This window comes from Sorex fumeus, unplaced genomic scaffold (assembly GCF_029834395.1).
Source record: "Sorex fumeus unplaced genomic scaffold, SorFum_2.1 ptg000061l, whole genome shotgun sequence".
In the NCBI taxonomy this organism is placed as follows: domain Eukaryota; kingdom Metazoa; phylum Chordata; class Mammalia; order Eulipotyphla; family Soricidae; genus Sorex; species Sorex fumeus.
In genome coordinates this window covers 12925906-12945946 of record NW_026606118.1, presented here as the reverse complement: position 1 = coordinate 12945946, position 20041 = coordinate 12925906, and the positions used below count along the sequence as shown (strand labels likewise).

The 20041-nt window shown below is 52.0% G+C and overlaps 1 protein-coding gene across 1 annotated transcript in view; it reads left to right on the top strand.

The window, feature by feature from the left end:
• The window catches only part of MTHFD1L (methylenetetrahydrofolate dehydrogenase (NADP+ dependent) 1 like), a 200012-nt gene that overhangs the window by 149741 nt on the left and 30230 nt on the right, over nt 1-20041 (top strand). Inside the window, exons 25-26 of the mRNA XM_056126017.1 lie at nt 6807-6914; nt 9434-9586. Coding sequence (XP_055981992.1) covers nt 6807-6914; nt 9434-9586 — 261 coding nt within the window. The remainder of the gene's footprint in view (nt 1-6806; nt 6915-9433; nt 9587-20041) is intronic.

Here is a 20041-nt window from a genome sequence, read left to right as displayed (position 1 = left end):
GTCGGGCACTCGCCTTGCACACGGCTCACTCGTTCCATCTCTGGCATCCTATGTGGTTCCCTGAGCATTGCCAGATGTGGCCCAAATAGCACCATCACACACACACACACACACACACACACACACAGACAACACAGACACACACAGAGCGCTGTCATTTACCACTTAGAAGTCAAGTCTCATTTCAGATTTGGAACTAGATCACTAGTTTTTTATTTTTTGTTTGGTGAGGGGTACAGGGTCATACCTGGCGATGTTTAGAGGTTCCTCCTGCCTCTGCACTCAGAAATCCCTCCAGGCAGTGCTCGGGGGATCATATGGGATGCCTGGGATCGAACCTGAGTCGGCTGCCTGCAAGGCAAATGCCCGACCCATTGTACCATCACCCTGGACCTTGTTTTTTTCTTCTCTCTCTCTCTCTTTTTTTTTCTTTTTGGACCACTTAGAGGTTCCTCCTGGCTCTGCACTCAAGAATTACTCCTGGCGGTGCTTGGAGCACCATATGGGATGCCGGAGATTGAACCCAGGTTGGCTGCATGCAAGGCAAATGCCCTACCCGCTATACTATCATTCCAGCTCTTCTCCACCTCCCCCCCACCCCGCCTCCTTTTTTTTTTTTTTTTTTTGCATTTTTTTCTCTTCTTTAAACATCATCCTTCTCACACCCATGGTGCAGAATGACAGCAGACAGCCCAGGAACTGCCTTTTCAGGGCTGTTTTTCACTTGTATCTTCAATTCAAGGGATAGGTTTACTAAGGGGATTGTGTTCCTTATCTGAGCAAAGAGAAGCCCATAGCAAGGGTCCTGAGAAAACTATTGATTTATTTTCATGTGCTATTAGATGGAGGGTGGTTATATAAAGGTCAGTGAGTCCATGTGGGCACAGCTAACAGTGTACGGTCTCGACTTCAGTCCCTCTCAGGACTGATTTCACTGGCCAGCAGCCAGCAGTACAAGGGGATGGGGTCTGGTTAGTGTCAGGACATTTGTCATCTTAGACTGCTCAGCAGCAGAAACACTTTTGGTTTGGTTATTTAAGTGTTTTAGTTAATTTATTTAATTGAATCAGAGTGAGACACAGTTACAAAGTTGTTGGTGACATGACTGTGTTTCAGTCCTATATGTTCTAGCACCCATCCCTTCACCAGTGACATCTCCCGGTACCAGTGTCCCCAGTTACCCACCCTCTGCCCATGGCTGCCTCTATGGCAAGCACTTGTCTTCTCTCTCTCTCTCTCTTTCTCTCTCTCTATCTCTCTCTGTCTCTGTTTCTCTCTCTCTGTCTCCCTCTCTCTTTCTCTTCTCTCTATATCTCTCTGTTTCTCTGTCTCTCTTTCTCTCTCTGTCTCTCTTTCTCTCTCTTTCTCTTTCTCTTTCTCTCTCTGTTTCTCTGTCTCTCTCTCTCTGTGTCTCTATCTCTGTCTCTCTCTTTCTCTCTGTTTCTCTGTCTCTGTGTGTGTCTCTCTCTGTCTCTCTCTGTCTCTCTCAGTCACACCCAGCAATGCACAGGGGTTACTCCTGGCTCACACACTCGGGAATTACTCCTGGCAGTGCTTAGGGGACCATATAGGATGCTGGGAATCGGACCTGGGTCGGCCACGTGCAAGGCAAACACCCTACCCACTGTGCTGTTGCTCCAGCCCCTCTGTCTCTCTCTCTTTCTCTTTCTCTCTCTCTTTCTTTCTCTCTGTCTCTCTCCCTTTCTCTCTTGGTCTCTCTTTTTCTCTGTCTCTCACTGTGTCTCTCCGTCTCTCTGTGTCTCTTTCTCTCTCTTTTTGTCTGTCTTTCTCTCTCTCTCTCTCTCTCTCTCTCTCTCTCTCTCTCTCGCTCTCGCTCTCTTTCTCTCTGTCACACCCAGCAATGCACAGGGTTTACTCCTGGCTCATGTACTCAGGAATTACTCCTGGCTGTGCTCAGGGGACCATATGGGATGCTGGGAATCAAACCCGGGTCAGCCATGTGCAAAGCAAATGTCCTATCCACTGTGCTGTTGCTACAGCCCCTCTGTCTCTGTCTCTCTGTATTTCTGTCTTTGTCTCTCTCTTCTCTCTCCCCCTCCCTCCCCCTCAGCCCCCACCCCACCCTCTGAGTTCAGTTTATTATTTTTCTAATGGACATAGGAAATGTCTGGTATATTTCCTGGTTTCTTACTAGCAAAGTTGCATCTCAGTGTTTTCCTGCTTGCAGAAATTCCAGCTTCCACAGCAACACTGAATTCTGATTTGGGGCATCATGGTTTGCAGTGCAGATACTGAAAGGTTATGAGGTATATCCCTGAGGAAAAGTTAATGATGGTGGTGGGAGTTCAGGGATTTGAGCCAAGAGCCTTTAACGGCCTGACTGGGGCAGTGACCACGGCAGCAGTACTGAAGGGCTTCGCTGTGGGGGGCGGTGGGCTGTGGTATGCGTCTCATGTACCCTCATCTTCCAGGGTGGCATCGCTGTGTCTGCATGAAATCATGCAACCCATAAGGCTCTTTCCTTGCACAACAGCTGACCCTGAGCTGTTTCTCAGCCCTCCTTAGGGTTCCCCAAGTACCACCAGCACTGATTCCTGAGCACTGAGATCGGAGTAAATCCTTAGCATTGTTGAGTGTGAGCCAGAAACATAAGCAAGGGAGGATCAGAGACCATAAATGGGGTAAAGATGTTTACCTTGTATACAGCCTACCCCAGTTCAACCCCCAGCACCGCCTAGGGTCCCCCAAACACCACCAAGAATGATGCCTGAGCAGAGAGCCAGGAGTAAGCCCCGAGCACCCTGTGGGTTCCTGAGAATTGTGTGAAAGATTTGCAAACAAAACTCAGTAGATGAAAAATTAGAGTTTATTGTGCAGATAAAGGTAGAATGGGCTGTGTCCCTCAGTAGTTGTCCAGGCCTCTCCTTGACCCGTGGACATCACCAGTCCTACCCCATGCCCCCTACTCACCTCCCGTGAATGACGGCCAGGTCCTGTCCCGCGCTGGCCTGTCCTGTGAGCAATGTCCCCACCTTGTCCCTGACCACTCCACGTGCACTAGATCCCTGTGCCTGTTCTCTGCTCCTGTGTGGGCCTCTGCGGCTGCCTGCACGGGCCCCATCTGGGGCGCACAGCCCTGCCCGAGAGAGGAGTGCAGAGAATGCCGCTCAGGAGAGAGAGATGGGGCTGGGGGCTTCCTTTATCTGCTGCCAGAAGTCCCCCACCAGCCATCCCGTTATCTGTCCTGATGGGCTTCCTGCTCCCTGGGCGGAGATTTAAAGTGACCTGGCTCCTCATATTTCCGCTCCTGCCAGCTCAGGCCCCAAACAGAAAAAGTCCAGTAACACCCTCTAGCCCCCACTCAGAACCTGATTTCTGAGCTCTAGACCACATGGACCAACCCAACCCCCTTGTTCCTCAGAGGGGCCACACAGCCGTCATCACGGGAGCAGACGCATCCAGGGAGGGGACCGGATGGAAACAGACAGAAGGGGCCACAGTTTTTCTCAGTTCTCCACCGCGGCCTTCCTAGCTGGGCCGTCATACCTTTAGGTATACTGAGAACCAGGGCTAGGGGACATGGTGTCCTCAGAGATGGCTTTCCGGACCACGCAGGGTTATTATTGCTCATGCTCTCTCTGTGCATTCTAGAAATATCCGCCAGCATCCTGCTAACTCTTCATTCCTAAAAAGAGGGATACTCCTCGCAACGCATTGATTGGCCAGCAGAGATCTTTCTAATTTCAGCATCACATCGATGAGAAGCACTTGGGTGCCCGTCAGCACACATTCTTAGTTCCTCCTTTTCCCTAGCCGGTCCACCGGGAGACCCAGTGGGGGGCCCCCCACATTCCGAACGTCAGATGTCATCTCTTCCTTCCGAGGGCGTGTACCTCTAGTAGCACTGGATTAGTCACTGAAGTCTGCTAAGAAGTGAACAAGAATAACACCAGGGAAAGTAAGGAGGACAGTGTTCCCATCAGGGGGCGTTCCCAGACCATCTTAACCGCACTAAATATTTTCAGACCCTGGTTGGTTGTGTATCGTTGGGAGGTGGGGTTTCACGTGCAGCAGAGAAGGGGCGATGTTGATGAGCGAGTGCGTCTGAAAGTCCCCCTCGTGACCATCTCAGGATATTTTCACCCCAACTTCCCTAGAATTATGTGTAACCATCCATACAGGTGGAATTCACAGTTGGTCAGCAGGAAATTGGGGACTGTCATTCACCCCCCTTCCACCTCCACCCCTGTGGTTTAGAAAGGCCTGCTCAGTGCTTTGGGGCCTGAGAGAACTTCATCCTCCGCTTGGGAATGGGGTAACCCCAGTCCTCGCGGAGTTGATGGGCCCTCTGTGCTCCAGTCAGGCTGGATGTACACAGAAATGACCCTGAGACCTGGGGGATGTTTAGAGAGGAAGGCACTTACCTGGCACCCTATTGTTCCCATTTGAATCCTCGACACCCCATAGGGCCCCCCCAGCCCCCACCAGGAGTGATCCCTGAGTTCCACTGATTATGGTCCTGACCCCAAAATTTGCATATATTATTATTCCAGCATTTTTCTTTCTAGACCGCCTCAAGTTTGTGCTCTTTTCTTTCTACACCTTTCTACATGCCCTCGGGCGCAGACAGGGCACCCCTGTGTGGGACTGCTTACATCCAGGCTCTTTTTTTTTTTTTTCAGCTTTTTGGGTCACGCGCAGCGATGCTCAGGGGTTACTCCTGGCTCTGCACTCAGGAATCAATCACTCCTGATGGTGCTCAGGGGAGACCATATGGGATGCTGGGAATCGAACCCAGGTCATTGATCATTGATCATTTCTATCATATGACTGAAACACTGTCACTGTCACTTGTCACTGTCCTCCCATTGTTCATCGATTTGCTCGAGCGGGCCCAGTAATATCTCCATTGTGAGACTTGTTATTACTGTGTTTGGCATATCAAATACATCACAGGGAGCTTGCCAGGCTTTGCCGTGTGGGCGGGATACTCTTGGTAGCTTGCCAGGCTCTCTGAGAGGGAGAGGAATCAAACCTGGGTTTGTCGGGTCGACTGCATGCAAGAAAGAAAGAAATATTTGCAGGGGCCATAGAGATAGTACAGTGGGTAGGGCGCTTGCCTTACACACAGCTGACCCAGGTTCAATCCCTGGCATCCCATATGGACATCTGAGCACTGCCAGGACTGATCCCTGAGTGCAGAGTCAGGAGTTAGCCCTGAGGAAGGCCAGGCAAATGAAATAAATAAATATTTGCAGATACTTTCTCCTACATTCCTCCTTTATTCTTAGCCGGAATGACTTTTCTTTTTTTGTTTGTTTTTTTGTGGGAGGGGGCGGGGAGAGAGGATGGTTGGCCCACCCAGCACTGCTCAGGGTTTACTCCTGGCTCTGTGCTCAGGGATCACTCCTGGTGGTGGCAGGTGGTGGGAGGACCAGCTGCATGCGAGGTAAATGCCTTAATCCCTGTACTAGCTCTTCAGCCCCTATGTACTGGCTTTTCTTATTGCATGAAGTCTTGAAATTTCATATCATTCCATCTGTAAATTGTTTCCCTCAAGGGGGTGTCTTCTGTTGTTCTATGTAAGAAATCCTTCCCTATAATGTTTTAATTCCCTACGGTCCTCCAAGCACTGCCAGGAATAATTCCTGAATACAGACCCCCTTAGCATTCCCAGGTGTTGTCCAAAAACAAAAAAAGTCATCCCAAGGAGGTTAATTTAAAAAAAAAAAGAAAGAAAAAAATTAAAGCAGGTCTGGAGCAATAGCACAGCGGGTAGGGCAGTTGCCTTGCATGTGGCCATCCCGGGTTCGATTCCTCCACCCCTCTCAGAGAGCCTGGCAAGCTACCAAGAGTATCTTGCCCACACAGCAAGGCCTGTCAAACTACCCGATACGTATTTGATATGCCAAACACAATAATAAGTGTCACAATGTTACTGGACCCGCTCAAGCAAATCAGTGAACAACGGGAGGACAGTGACAGTGACAGTGATGTATATTTATATATGTGTGTAGATGTACAGATGTGTGTATGTGTATATATACATATATATGCACATATATATATGCTTATTCTTTGAGCTGGAGCGATAGCACAGTGGTAGGGCGTTTGCTTTGCATGCAGCCATCATAGCTGACTCGAGTTCGATTCCTCTGCCCCTCTTGGAGAGCCCAGCAAGCTACCAAGAGCATCACGCCTGCACGGCAAAGCCTGGCAAGCTCCTCGTGGCATATTCGATATGCCAAACACAAGTCTCACAGTGTTACTGGGCCCGCTCTTGCAAAATTGGTGAACAATGGGAGGACAGTGACAGTGATGCTTATTCTTTAATGTTGCTAAGTTTTCGATGGTGCCTGCAAGCACTGAGTCTCTACTAGAGTTCTTTGCTCTGAGTAACTGAGCCACTGAGTAGTCTAGCCAGGGAGATGACCTGTAGGGCTGAGTTCATGTTTTGAGGGAGTCTGAGTTTCCCTCCCCAGAGCACCACATGACCCCCTGAGCACAGCCAGGAGCAACCCCCCATGTCCTCCCAGCTGTGACCCCAAAATAAAGAAATAAAAAGTGTGGCATAATCACCAGTTCTCCTAAATGCCACGATGATGGATAAAAACCACTAAGCCGAATAAGCAGCCTCTAAATGGATGTCACATCTAGCCCTTCTTGCTTGCTAATTGACTTCTGATTGGAAGATGCTCTGGGCTTTCACAGCGGCAGAGAAAAGATTGCTTCTTTCCCAGCCCACAGCTGCCAGGGATTTTCCAGCAGTCACAGGACATCTCACTGAGCCCGCCCTGCACTCTGGACCAAAACTCACATCACTGTTGTTCTCTATGTTTTTCCAGCTGCCAATCGTGGAGAAGATAAGAACCATTGCCCAGACCGTCTACGGGGCCAGGGATATCGAAATCTCTCCAGAGGCGCAGACCAAAATCGATCGCTACACGCAGCAGGTACAGACGCGGCAGAGAACGTTCCCCCGGACTTGGGAAACGGCCTGTGGCCCACGGGCTGGACGGGGCCAGTTCATGTAGACAGATGGAAGAGTTCCAATTCCCCGAGTGCCCGTTGGCTCTTGGGTGTGGGTGCCTGTGTTGTTGTGCGTGTACCTGACGTGGCTGGAAACTGGATGCGTGTACTCTGTTTCCTAGAAATATCTACACTCTCCAAGGGTGAGGGCCATGGAGAGAGAGGCAGATAGCCACTCACTGCTTCTGCTTCTTAACAGGCCTCGGTGCCTTCTTAGCAGGGTGCCAGTGGAAATTTTCTTTTTTTTGGGGGGGGGGGATTTTCTTTTTTTTTTTTTCTTTTTGAGTCACACCGGTGATGCACAGGGGTTGCTCCTGGTTCGGCACTCAGGAATTACTCCTGGCAGTGCTCGGGGGACCATATGAGGTGCTGGAGTCGAACCCGGGTCAGCCTCGTGCAAGGCAAACGCCCTACCTGCTGTGCTATTGCTCCAGCCCCACTGTGGGGTATTTTCTTTCTGTACAAGTGACTGGGTGTTCAGATGGCCCATCACAGCTGAAGGGTCATCATCTTAGTATCCCAGCCTGAGTGCCTGAGGAGGTGACACCAGCCCACCCATGGAAAGATCAAGGTTATTCTTTATTGAGGAGTCACTGTCACTGTCACTGTCTTCCCGTCGTTCATCGATTTGCTCGAGCGGGCACCAGTAACGTCTCCATTGTGAGACTTTGTTGTTACTGTGTTTGGCATATCGAATAATTCACAGGGAGCTTTCCAGGCTTTGCCGTGCAGGCGAGATACTCTCGGTACTTGCCGGGTTCTCCGAGAGGGGCGGAGGAATCGAACCTGGGTCGACCAGGTTGGCCACATGCAAGGCAGACACCCTACCTGCTCTGCTATCGCTTCAACCCATTCGGGAGTTAAGTTTCTTTATTTAAATTTTATTTTGGCGGGGATTGCAGAAGTGGGGCTGTGGAACCATTTGCCCAGAGATGCTCAGAGACTATTCCTTGGCCCTGTGCTCAAGAGTGACCCCTGGCGGTGCTCCAGTGAGAAAGGTCAAGTGTGACATATGCTCTTGGCTTGCGCTTTCAAAGTGAATAACTAATTTCCCAACATCCTCGCACAGGCTGGCGGGGTTTTGCATTGGTGTTTTCACTCATGTGCAATGAAGCGGTAAATCCTATTTGTAATTCTCCCCCCCCCCCCCCCCCCCCCGACCTTGTGCTAAATACCAGAGCATCCTCTTTGGGTAGATCACCAGCAACTCGGTTTTCCCTTAGAGTTTTCCGTGTGTGTGCTTGGCTTGTATCTTAAGATGAAGAAATGATCCTCAGGCATCGCTCTCAGCCCTGGCACAGTTCCCCTGTGGAGTTTTCACTCATGAGCTAAGAGTAAATTGGGGTCATTGTCCTGAGTTGGGTTTTTCTTAATCAAGAGTTCTAAATAATGCTCTTTAAGGCTGGCCTTTACTCTGACCCTAGGGCTTCCTGATTTTATCAATCTTCGATAGGTCCTTTAGGAAATAGATGATGGTGGTAGATGTCATGTTGCAATTTTGGTCCAGCATCCTGCTGCCCGAAGTTTCTTTTGGCAAACCTGCATCAGCTCGGAGATGTTATTTCAGTACTCAATCTCTGAAACCCAAAATTCTGGGCACCATTTCTGTAGGTCGATGGTAATTACCCCTCAGCAAAATTCCTATCAGTATATACATGAGTACATATCACATTTCATGGAAAAAGGGTGGGGGGGGAAGCCTCAAACCCCCGAGTGGTGGTACTCAGAAATTCTCCGAATAGCAGGAAGTTGAATCATCCAGACTTGAACGTGACTTCCCTCTGAGATTGTATTCCCCTTCTGCCCAGTGAGGGGAGGATAGGCCCTCAAAATAATGAGCCAAGTAAGCGGTGACAGTTCATCCGCAGGGTCTGTGCAGGGGGCCTGAGCCCCCTTCGGAATGGAGCCCAGCCACGGGGACACTGTCCTTTTTGTGAGACGCCCAGCGGACGTCCTGCCCTTTCACCTTCGGGCATGTGGGTCGGGCGCTGCTTTTGCTCCTTAAACAGAAAGAGGCGGCTTCCTTAATGACCTCATCTTCGTTCCTGTCCTGTAATCACAGATCCAGTAGCCGTGACTCATAAGTCAACACAAAAGGGGCCTTTGCAGCCCCCTGAAGGAGTGAGGCACGTGACTCTAGCCCTCAACTCCAGCGTCTTCCTCCATGTACTGTGGTTTCTTGAGATACAACCACTAGTCTCATGAGAGCCTTTTCCCCGTCTCCTGCCGTCACACCATGCCGCCTTCCCTGAAAAGAATCTCCCCCCTACAAAGCCCATATGCCCTCCACCTGCCAGATGTTGGGCCTTGGGGGAGTCCTGCCCGCTCTTGCTCAGTGAGCAGCTGGTGACGAGCGCCCACTGGGTGCTGTATCAGAGCTGCCAACCCCGGAAACACAGACTCGACTCCTTCTCATCGATGCATCTCCTTCCCTGTCTTCCAGGGCTTTGGCAATTTGCCCATCTGCATGGCAAAGACCCACCTGTCTCTGTCGCACCAGCCCGACAAGAAGGGCGTGCCCAGGGATTTCATCCTGCCCATCAGCGACGTTCGTGCCAGCATTGGGGCCGGGTTCATCTACCCGTTGGTGGGAACGGTGAGTAGTCTTCTCCCCTGGGTATTGTGACTGGGGCTGATCTGCTCCCAGAAGGACAGGGTTCACGGCAGGTGCCAGCTGTCACAGGCTCTCTTTCACCGTTCCATAGAATATCATCATTACCGTGAGGCTTGAGATTTTTCTTGGGTAGATCGTGCGTTCAGATTTCCTGGTCAGATATCCCTGGGGTGAGGAGAAAGAGATGAACCGAGAGAAAAATCCCGCCATCCTGTGAAGCTGGTTGATGACTGCAATTAGCGTTTCTCCATCCTGTTTGCTCATCGTCATCACCTTACAGATGATCAGTTTGTACCATGTCAGGGGCATCTGGGGGGTAACTATTGGTGCCAGGTGAGACCAGCCAGTGCCTGTGGGCCGGACTCATGAGCCTTTCACCCTTTCGGTTCTTCTTCACTTGTCAGGTAGGAAACTTCAACCATGAGCAAGTCTTGGGAGGTCTCTTGTGTTGGACACTGTTGCAAGGGGAGAATGTTGGGGTGGGATTTCAGGTGCTTGGTGGGTGAAGGGTGGAGACAGCCCGGAAATGAAAGCTTAATAAAGGCAGGGTAGGGTCAGGGATGTAGCTCAGTGCAACACTTGCTTTGTATGTGCCAGGCCCTGGGCTCCATCCCCTATACCACGCTCCACTACCCCCCCACCCCGCCCCGAATAGTAATAAAATAAAATCCATAGGCAAAGGATTAACTACTCCCTGCTAGCCATACAAGGATACAATATCCTTCCTGGCAACCATGAATGACTGAAGCTTGCCTTCTCTTGGAAGTCCTCCTGGATCAGATTTACAACAAAAATTCAAGATTATTATTACCAAGTGTTGCTGCCAGAGTTTGATCCAAGCCCAAATAGGCAAGATACCTTTTTCTGTTTTTTTTTTCCAAATAAACCACGTGACTCTTTTTATGTGAGCAGGCAAAAAGGAAAGAAGAAATAAATCTTTACAATTGATATTTATACGTGTTTTATCTAATATTGGGCAAATGTTTTCAGTAAGTATTTGGAAATTGCCATAGTTCCTGTGAGTTTTGGGATGCCAAGCTGAATTAGTGGAGGAGCATAGATTTGAATAGTATAGACAATCTTCGGAGTCCAGGACGAATCTGTCTGGTGTGGAAGGGAGCAGGGCCTCTGTGGAAGACGAGAGTCAAGAATGTTCTGTGAGGGGCTGGAGAGATATTACAGTGGGTGGGGCTTTTGCCTTGCATGCGGCCGACCCAGGTTCAATTCCTAGCATGTCGTATGGTCCTCTAAGTACCTCCAGGAGTAATTCCTGAGTGCATGAGCCAAGAAAAACCCCTGTGCATTGCCAGGTGTAACCCTCCCCCCTGAAAAAAAAAAGCATAATAATAATAACATTCCGCGAAATGTCTAATCTGTTGCTGAAGAAACAGTGAGCAGAGACACCCCGTTTCCTTCCTAGGGGGACCCCGGCAGGGGATGCTGAGAACAGGAGCGGCAGGTGCGTGTCAGGCTCCTAGAGGTGCCATTTCAGGAACTCAGGTTGACTCTAGTCCACACAGGGACCACTGTTGGTTTAGTTTAGTTTTGTTTAGTTTTGTTTTTCATTGTTCTGAGGAGGAGACGCAAACAGTATGATCAGTATTTGAGAAACACACAGGCTGTAACATAAAGACGCTTTAGAGGGGAAACACTCAGACCCAGGACAACATCTGCCAAGGCTGATTGGCCCTGTAACTGCAGGGAAAATTGCGGGGGTCACAGAGGCGACTCTAAGACCTGAGCCACCTACCTGTGAGCTCAGGGGTCAGGGACACTTGGGGATCTCGGACGGTGGGGTCATCGGTCATGCAAGGAACCCAGGAGGAGGGGAGGTTGGGCAGAACCAGAACTGGATCTGACTTGGACACAGAGAACTGAAGGGCGAGCGTAAACTAGGCAGTAGTCTGGAGGCTTCTGTTAGAAATGAAGATTCCGTTGTTACACCCCGCTGACCGGAACAGAAGAAGGCCTGGAACATCCAGGAATAACTGAGGGCCAGAGCAATAGTATCGTGGGTAGGGTGTTTGCCCTGCATGTGACAGACCTGAATTCAATCCCTGGCATCCCATATGGTCCCCCAAGCACCGCCAGGAGTGATTCCTGAGTGCAAAAGCCAGGAGTAACCCCTGAGCATCACTGGGTGTGACCCCTCCCCCCCAAAAATTGATCATGTAAGTCTCATTCCACCCCAACCACTCCCGCCACATCCCTCAGCATATGGGTCTACAGGAAGTCACAGCACTTCCTGTGTGAGCACACGCCTGTCCCTCTGACAGTGACTTCGCAAGTGAGAGCTGGGCTAGTCCATGAGGGGTGGCCACAGCTTCCCCATCCCCTGATGCTCTTCCCTGTGCGACACAGTGACCAGGGCAGTGCTGGGCATAGTCCTCCTGTGGGAGGAGGGCCGGAAGCACGGGGTGTTAGATTGAGAATCCCTCTGGGGAAGGAAGTCGCCGGTGTGCCTCCCTATGGGTCCCCATCCCCTGTCAGAGCAGGAAGAGGCTGCTGGATCCCCTAATAAGGCTGAACTTTACTTTTCCTCCACTGCCGGCTGCCGAGATACCTGTCACACTATCACACTGTCCCACGTGGGCCACGCAGTCATTTCCTGCTGGATGACTGGAGGGACTAGAAGGGCACACTGAAGGGAGGAACTTTCCAGCACCGTGAATCATCGTCTTCCTCAATGAGCGGGTGCCTTTCTGCCTGGGGGGAGCAGACTCCCATGTCCCCACCAGGAAGAAAGCCCCTGAAAGACACTAGAGAAAGCTTCTAGAGTGTTCATGGTCGGGGGCCGGGCTTTGGGGAAGGAGCACGGCATCACACCTGTTGGTGCTCGGAGCTTCCTCCCGGCTCTGTAATCCAGGGTCACTCCTGGCGATGCTGCAGGGACCAGTGTGGTACTGGGGACTTGAGCCACGTGAGAGGCGAGCACCTTAACCCCATAAGTCTACACACATCTGGCGTGCAAGGTGTTGGAAGTGCCCAGAGGTAGGCAGGACTCCACCTGGACAAAAGGGTCTTCTGATGGAACCCCACAGAGCCACCTGTGGCCTGTCCTCACGGGGTCAAGGACCCCACTGGCCACCTGAAATGGAGCTTGGTGGCACTCCTCCTCCTCCTCCCCCTGTGGACTGGGCAGGCGCCCACCGTGCTGACTCCGGGAGATTCCATCAGCCTGTCTTCGTGAGGAGTCGCCACAATAAGATAATGTGACATTAGACGCTGCTCGATGCTCGATTTGGCCCTCCCGTTGATCATCGATTTGCTCGAGCGGGCCCAGTAACGTCTCCATTGGAGACTTTGTTGTTACTGTGTCTGGCATATCGAATACTCTCGGTAGCTTGCCAGGCTCTCCGAGAGGGGCGGAGGAATCGAACTCGGGTCGGCCATGTTGGCTGCGTGCAAGGCAAACGCCCTACCCGCTGTGCTATCGCTCCAGCCCCTGCAGCCCCAGACGCTGCTCACTGGAGCAAAAGCGTCTCTCCTGGTGCTCACCTCCCTGGCGGGTCCTGTAGCCCCTCTTGGGACCTGGATTGTCTGCCGACACACGTGGCCACCTCTTCCCCATGCCCTGCTGGCTGTTGGCTGTCTGGCCGCAAGGCAACTCGCTTCTTTGCTGGAGTGTGGAGCACCTGCACCTGCTCTACCCCCCTTCATTGCTGCAGCCGTGGACGCACCAGGGTTTGCACACACCTGGTGCTGTTACTCGCCCCGGCATGGTACCTGTGAGCCATGGGACTCACGCCCAGGGCTCACTGTCCTGCTCCCGGCTGTGCTTGCCAGGGGCTATGTTTCCTGGCATGGTGCTGGATGTACACCTTTTAGTTGTGATACTCACGCACGTACATACATACACACACACTCACACACACACAGAGCAATGATATGTGGTGTAGCTGAAAATCACTCGGCCCCAGGACTGGTGAGGGCAACAGTGCCACTAGGCTCAAGCAGCCGGCTTATTGGGCTGTCACTTTGCGCATGTGGTGCGACCTGGGATTGAACTCTCGACCTGATGCTTGCAGGTGCTCCAAGGTGGTTAACTTTCCTTCCTAAAACATCTGTTTCCTATTTCAGTTCTTATACATTCTTGCCTCTCTTTGTAGTTTCCTCCCCCACCCGGGTAAGGGGCATCTCCAACAGCGCCATGGACCACTAGGGCTTCACCTGGTGATGCTCAGGTGGATATGTGGTGTTGAGGATCGAACCCAGGGCCCCGTGCATGCCAGGGATGTGTTCTAGCCCTTTGAGCTCTCTTCCGGGCCCAATTTTCTTTTTTTTTTCTTTTTCTTTTCTTTTTTTTTTTTTGTGTGTGTGGGGGGGGGGGGCACACCCATCAGTGCTCAGGGCTTACTCCTGCGCTTCACCAAGGGATCACTTTTGGCAGGCTTGGGGGGTCGTATGGGATGCTGGGGATCAAACCTGGGTCGGTTGTATGTAAGGCTAACAGCCTGGTCACTGTACTGTCACACTGACCTCACATAGCTGCATTTTTGCCCCTTTTTCTCATGACATTAGACTCAGGCATTCTTTGCCCAGGGGGGAGGGGGGCGGGCTGGAGGGTAGGAGTTGGGCCGGACCCTGCGCTCTGCTCAGGGACTACTCCTGCTCTGCTTGGGGATCACTCCTGAGGTGCTCAGGATCAAACTGCTTCAACTGCATGCAAAGCAAGAGCCTTCATGGCTGCGCTCATTGCATGGCCCTAGACTTAGGTTTGCATATCACTGGAAAGTGCAAAAATAGTAGATTCTTGATCGGCCATCACCATTTAGTGCATATTCTTTGGGGGAGGGGGTGGGTGAGTGGAATAATATGTACATACATAATATATATATATATATACACATATATATGTATATATATCGCTGTGTCACTGTCATCCCGTTGTTCATTCATTTACTTGGGCAGGCACCAGTAACATCTCCATTCATCCTAGCCTTGAGATTTTAGCAGCCTCTCCTTACTCATCTTTCCCAACGTATTAGAGGTTCTTTCAGGGTCGGGGGAATGAGACCTGTTGTTATTGTTTTGGGCATATCGAATACGCCACGGGGAGCTTGCCAGGCTTTGCCGTGAGGCGAGATATTCTCGATAGCTTGCCGGGCTCTCGGAGAGGGGTGAAGGAATCAAGCCTGGCTGAGCCGGGCCAGCCGAGTGCAAGGCAAACACCCTACCACTGTGCTATTGCTCCAGCCCTACACACACACACACACACACACACACACACACACACACACTTACACATATATATGTAAGGCCTTTCTTTTGCATGTGGTTTTCCTGCCACAGCACCTCCAGGACTGTTCCCTGAGCACAGAGCCAGGAATAAGCCCAGAGCAAGGCCAGGTGTGCACCTTCCCCTCAAAAAAAATTAAAAAACAATCTAACAAATACAGATCTTTCATATAGACAGGCAAAACTTGTTTTTTTGTTTGATTTTTCTGACCTCATATTTACAGATTAACCTGTTACATTGTTTCCAAAATTCTTTCCACGCTTATGCTTTTGAGTGTCCACTAAGATCTAATAGCTTACAAACTCCCATGCAGTCTCCTGCCAAAAGTACAAATTTAATAGGGTGGTCTTTGTCTTGTGGTCACGTTGTTTGGGTTCTGTCTTTAATTTACCAGGGTGTTTCCCATCATTTGGCATAAATTTTATGACATAAAGATACTAATATGTAAGCAAAGTACATGATATGACTGAGAAGTAAATTATGTTCACTGAAGGAAAACACGAGGATGATACCAAAGCATTAGTGGCCAGCTGTGATTCAGGGTGGGGCAGGGCTTGTGCGGTGACAAGGATCAAACCCAGGTCAGTCGCATGCAAAGCCCTGCCTTCACCCCTGGCTGGGATCTTAGTGACATATTTTCTCTTTTCTGCTGACTTCAAGTGACCCCATTCAGCATCTGTGACTACAGCCGGTGGGGAGGAGAGCGAGTGTTTGACTCGGGCCTCTCAGCTGCAGAGATCTCTGTGGGAGGGTGGGAAGGATCGGAGGGGAACCTCCTCGCCCCCCGGAGTCTCCCTCAGCCGACACTAGCCTGCAAAGTCAGGACACAGGAGGACAGAGTGAAGGCAGCAGCGTGACCCTGGACCACAGCCCGGGTGTGGCTTGTCTTCTGATCTTTCGGGAACGGTTTCCATGTCCATGTGTCCCGGGCTTTCCTTGCCAGCTGTCTTGGGGCTTCAGGGAGAGAGAGGGCTCCTCCCTTCTGCTCTCGGCCTCTCTTACGTAATGAGGCCCTGTCCAAGCAGAGAGGCGTCTGGCCCATGCACCCCAAAATGCGTTGGGGGGGGGTGGCTGGAACGATAGCATAGCAGGTAGGGCATTGGCCTTGCACGCGACCAACCTGGGTTCGATTCCCTGCATTCCATAGGGTCCCCTGAGAACCCCTAGGAGACTGTTTATTTGGCAGTTGAAGGTCTCCCTCTGACTTCAGAGTCTTAAACACTGCATGGGTGAGCGTGGAGCCTAATGCCAGGACCTGAGGCTCTTGAGGTTCCGGTGAGAATCGGGGATTCTGGGTTTCTGAGCTCCTGTAGGAGGGACTAAGATGTCTCTGGGAGTTTTTGTCATCAGTGAAGCTCAGGTTTTCTGGGGTTGGGGGTCTCCTGGGGCTCTAGGGAATCCGACATCAGGACCTGCAGAGGGAGAAGGAGAAGAGAGGCAGACGCGGGGGGCCTTGCAGTGGGGCGGATGAGAACACACCCAGGGCCGCCACTGTGCAAACACAGGCACACACATAGTTGGGCTGTGTACACACACACACACACACACACACACACACACCCTTCCTTCCCTTTAGTAGCATATGAGGGTACAGTTTTTCTCCTGCTGTGACTGGTCAGAACTGGACCCAGCTCTGCAGGGGCAAAGGGCCAGGGGGCAGTGACCAGAGTCGTGCTGTGCACAGCAGAGTGTCCCCTGCACCGTGGCTGTTCTGCGAGGGCACAAGAAGACCGCGTGTTGGGGACGTGGGTGGTGCCACCCTTGATCATGCTGGAGTGGGAGAGGGAGGGGTGCTGGGGATGAGGCCAGCCCCCCCCCCCCCCCCCCCCCCCCAGCGTTTTCTCTTTCTTTCTCATGTTCCCCGAAGCGCCCTGTTCCCGGCCAAGTATGTCCTGAATGTGGCCTTTGGGCCTGGGCAATGCAGTTCAGTGGAAGGGTCACTGTGCCGCCCTCCCTGCAGGCCGGCTCTGCCCACGCACCTGTGGGGGGTTCACCGTGTGCCTGGCGGTGTGGGGAGGGGATTCCCACGGGGCCTGAGGCTGCAGGGACAGGCAGGAACGAGCATCGGAGGGCTGCAGAGAGCTGGCAGGGGCCAATTGCCGTCCCAACCTGGGTCACAGCCCCGCTGGGGGTGGCCCCAGTGAAACAAGTCGCGTCTGAGGAGGGTGAGCAGGGTGGTCTTGGTCGCTCATCGTCACGCGCCTTCAGATTAATCCTGGGGGCGCCTGTGGTGCCCACTCAGAGCAGACGCCCACTGGGCACTCCGCAGCCCACCCAGCTGCTGAGAACCGTCCCCGCCTCTCCTTCCCTCACTCTCGTCACCTGCCCTCCCGTCCTGCCCTCCACAAATGCAGACTCTCCTTTCCCGCCTTCTCTTCCTCTTCCTCTCTCTCCCCCTCTTTCTCTTCCCTCTCTCCCCCTTGCTCTCTCTCTCTCTCAGCCACTCTCTGTCTCTCTGTCTCGCTATCTCTGTCTCTGTCTCTCTCAGCTGCTCTCTGTCTCTCTGTCTTGCTGTCTCCCTCTCTCTCTCTCTCGGCTGCTCTCTCTCTCTGTGTCTCTCTGTCTCTTTCTCTCTCCCAGTCAGTCTCTGTCTCTCTGTCTCTCTCTCAGCTGCTGTCTCTCTGTCTCGCTGTCTCCCTGTCTCTCTCTTGGCTGCTCTCTGTCTCTCTGTCTCCCTGTCTCTCTCTTGGCTGCTCTCTGTCTCTCTGTCTCTGTCTCTGTCTCTCTCTGTCTCTTTCTCTCAGCTGCTCTCTATCTCTCTGTCTTGCTGTCTCCCCCTCTCTCTCTCTCCTCTCTCTCTCTCTCTCTCCCTCTCGCTATCTCGCTGTCTCTCTGTCTCTCTCTTGGCCGCTCTCTGTCTTGCTATCTCTCTCTCAGCCACTCTCTGTCTCTGTGTGTCTCTCTCTCTCGTCCGCTCTCTGTCTCTCTGTCTCTCTCTCTCAGCCACTGTCTCTCTGTCTCTCTCTCTCTCTCTCTCAGCTGCTCTGTCTCTCTGTCCCCCCCCCCTCACTGTCTCACTGTCTTTCTGTCTCTCTCTTGTCTGCTCTCTGTCTTACTGTCTCTGTGTGTGTCTCTCTTTCGGCTGCTCTCTGTCTCTCTGTCTTTCTCAGCCACTCTGTCTCTCTCTCTCACCTGCTCTCTGTCTCTCTGTCTCTGTCTTACTGTCTCTCTCTCACTCTCTCAGCCACTTTCTGTCTCTCTCTGTCTCTGTCTCTCCCCACCCCCCCACCGGGCTTTGGGGCCACACCCAGCAGTGCACAAGGGCTTACTCCTGGCTCTGTGCTCAGGATCACTCCTGGCGATGCTGGGGGGACAGTTTGTGATGCTGCGGCTAGAACCCAGGTCGCCAGGTACAGGGCAGGCCCCTACCCGCAGCACCTATCTCTCGGATGTTCCTCTGCGTGTGGGTCTCTGCCAACTTCCAGCCCCCCTGCCTGCCGGTTTTGCCTTCTCCGTCACCCTGTGCCCTGTTCTCCCCAGCCCCTGTGGTCTGCTCACTTCCTCGTGCCCCCAGCCCGGCCCCCTTTCCCACAAGTCTGCCCTGTCACCCATCAGGATTTCCTGCTTCCCCCCCAAACACGCCACCGGACCTGGCTGCCCCGCGCTTCCTCCCGTGGTGACGTCATTGCTCTCGGGTGACTGTTGCTCGGTGACCGACGTGTCCCTCCACCCAGAGAGCAGCCAGGGAGGGGACAGGAAGGCCACCAGCGGCGGAAGCGGCGTGACCCAGGAGGCTGCTGGCGTCTCCGTCCCTGAAGGGTGTCTGGGCCCGCGAGGACCCGTTCTCTCCGGGTGCGCTAATTTATTTCCTTTCCGCAGAAATATCAAATTCCTTTCAGTGAATCAGCCTCCGCTGGGGAAATACGCTGATACCGTCACCAGGTCATTCTCTTCTTGAGTTACACTTGGGGGAGGGGGCATGAGGGCTTTGCCCAGCATGTTTGAGGGACACCCTGGCCACACCTGCAGGGAGGGAGATGAAGGCTGGAGGGACCAAACATACAAGATTCGTTTTTTCCTCTTTTTTCTCTTGCTTTTTGTGTCACACCCGGCGATGCAGAGGGGTTACTCCTGACTCATGCACTCAGGAATTACTCTTGGTGGTGCTCGGGGAACCATATGGGATGCTGGGAATCGAACCCGGGTTGGCTGCATGCAAGGCAAACACCCTACCCGCTGTGCTATTGCTCTAGCCCTTTTTTTTTTTTAAGATTCGTTTTCTAAGAGCTGAAGCTGCTGTTGGTCCCTGTGTCTGTTTCACTTTCTACCAGCCTAGAAGGTGACTAAAAACTTTCTTTTCTTTTTTTTTTTTTTTGCTTTTTAACCTCAGCGATGCACAGGGGTTACTCCTGGCCCTGCACTCGGGAATTACTCCTGGTGGTGCTCGGGGGACCATATGGGATGCTGGGGGTCAAACCCGGGTGAGCCATGTACAAGGCAAAAGCCCTACCCACTATACTATGAAGCTTTCTTTTTTTTTTTTTCTTGTTTTTGGTTTTTGTTTTTTTGTTTGCTTGTCTTGGGGGGTCTATACCCGGCAATGCTCAGAGGTTACTCCTGGCTCTGCACTCAGGAATTACTCCTGGTGGTGCTTGGGGAACCCTATGGGATGCTGGGACTCGAACTCGGATCGGCCGCGTGCAAGGCAAACGCCCTACCCGCTGTGCTATTGCTCCAGCCCCTCCCATTGAAACTCTTGCAACCACCCAGCGACCTGTGCAGTGATGCTAGGTCTTTATTTATTTCTTTATTATTTTTAATGAATCACCGTGAGGTACAGTTGATGCTAGGTCTTTAATGTTTAATGATTTGGAGAAAATAGATCCGCTTAGTGGGGAAGAAAATGGCCATCCTGGAGCATATATCAACAATGGAAAATGCATAGAAGGGCAAGCAGAAGTAAAGGGATGTCTGCACCGAATTTAATAAGAAGGACTCTGAATAAATAGCAGTACTCCTACATTGAAAAAAGAGGTAAAAAGGCCCTCCCGTTGATCGTCGATTTGCTCGAGCGGGCCCAGTAACGTCTCCATTGGAGACTTTGTTGTTACTGTGTCTGGCATATCGAATACTCTCGGTAGCTTGCCGGGCTCTCCGAGAGGGGCGGAGGAATCGAACTCGGGTCGGCCATGTTGGCCGCTTGTAAGGCGAACGCCCTACCCGCTGTGCTATCACTCCAGCCCAATTGAAAAAAGAAA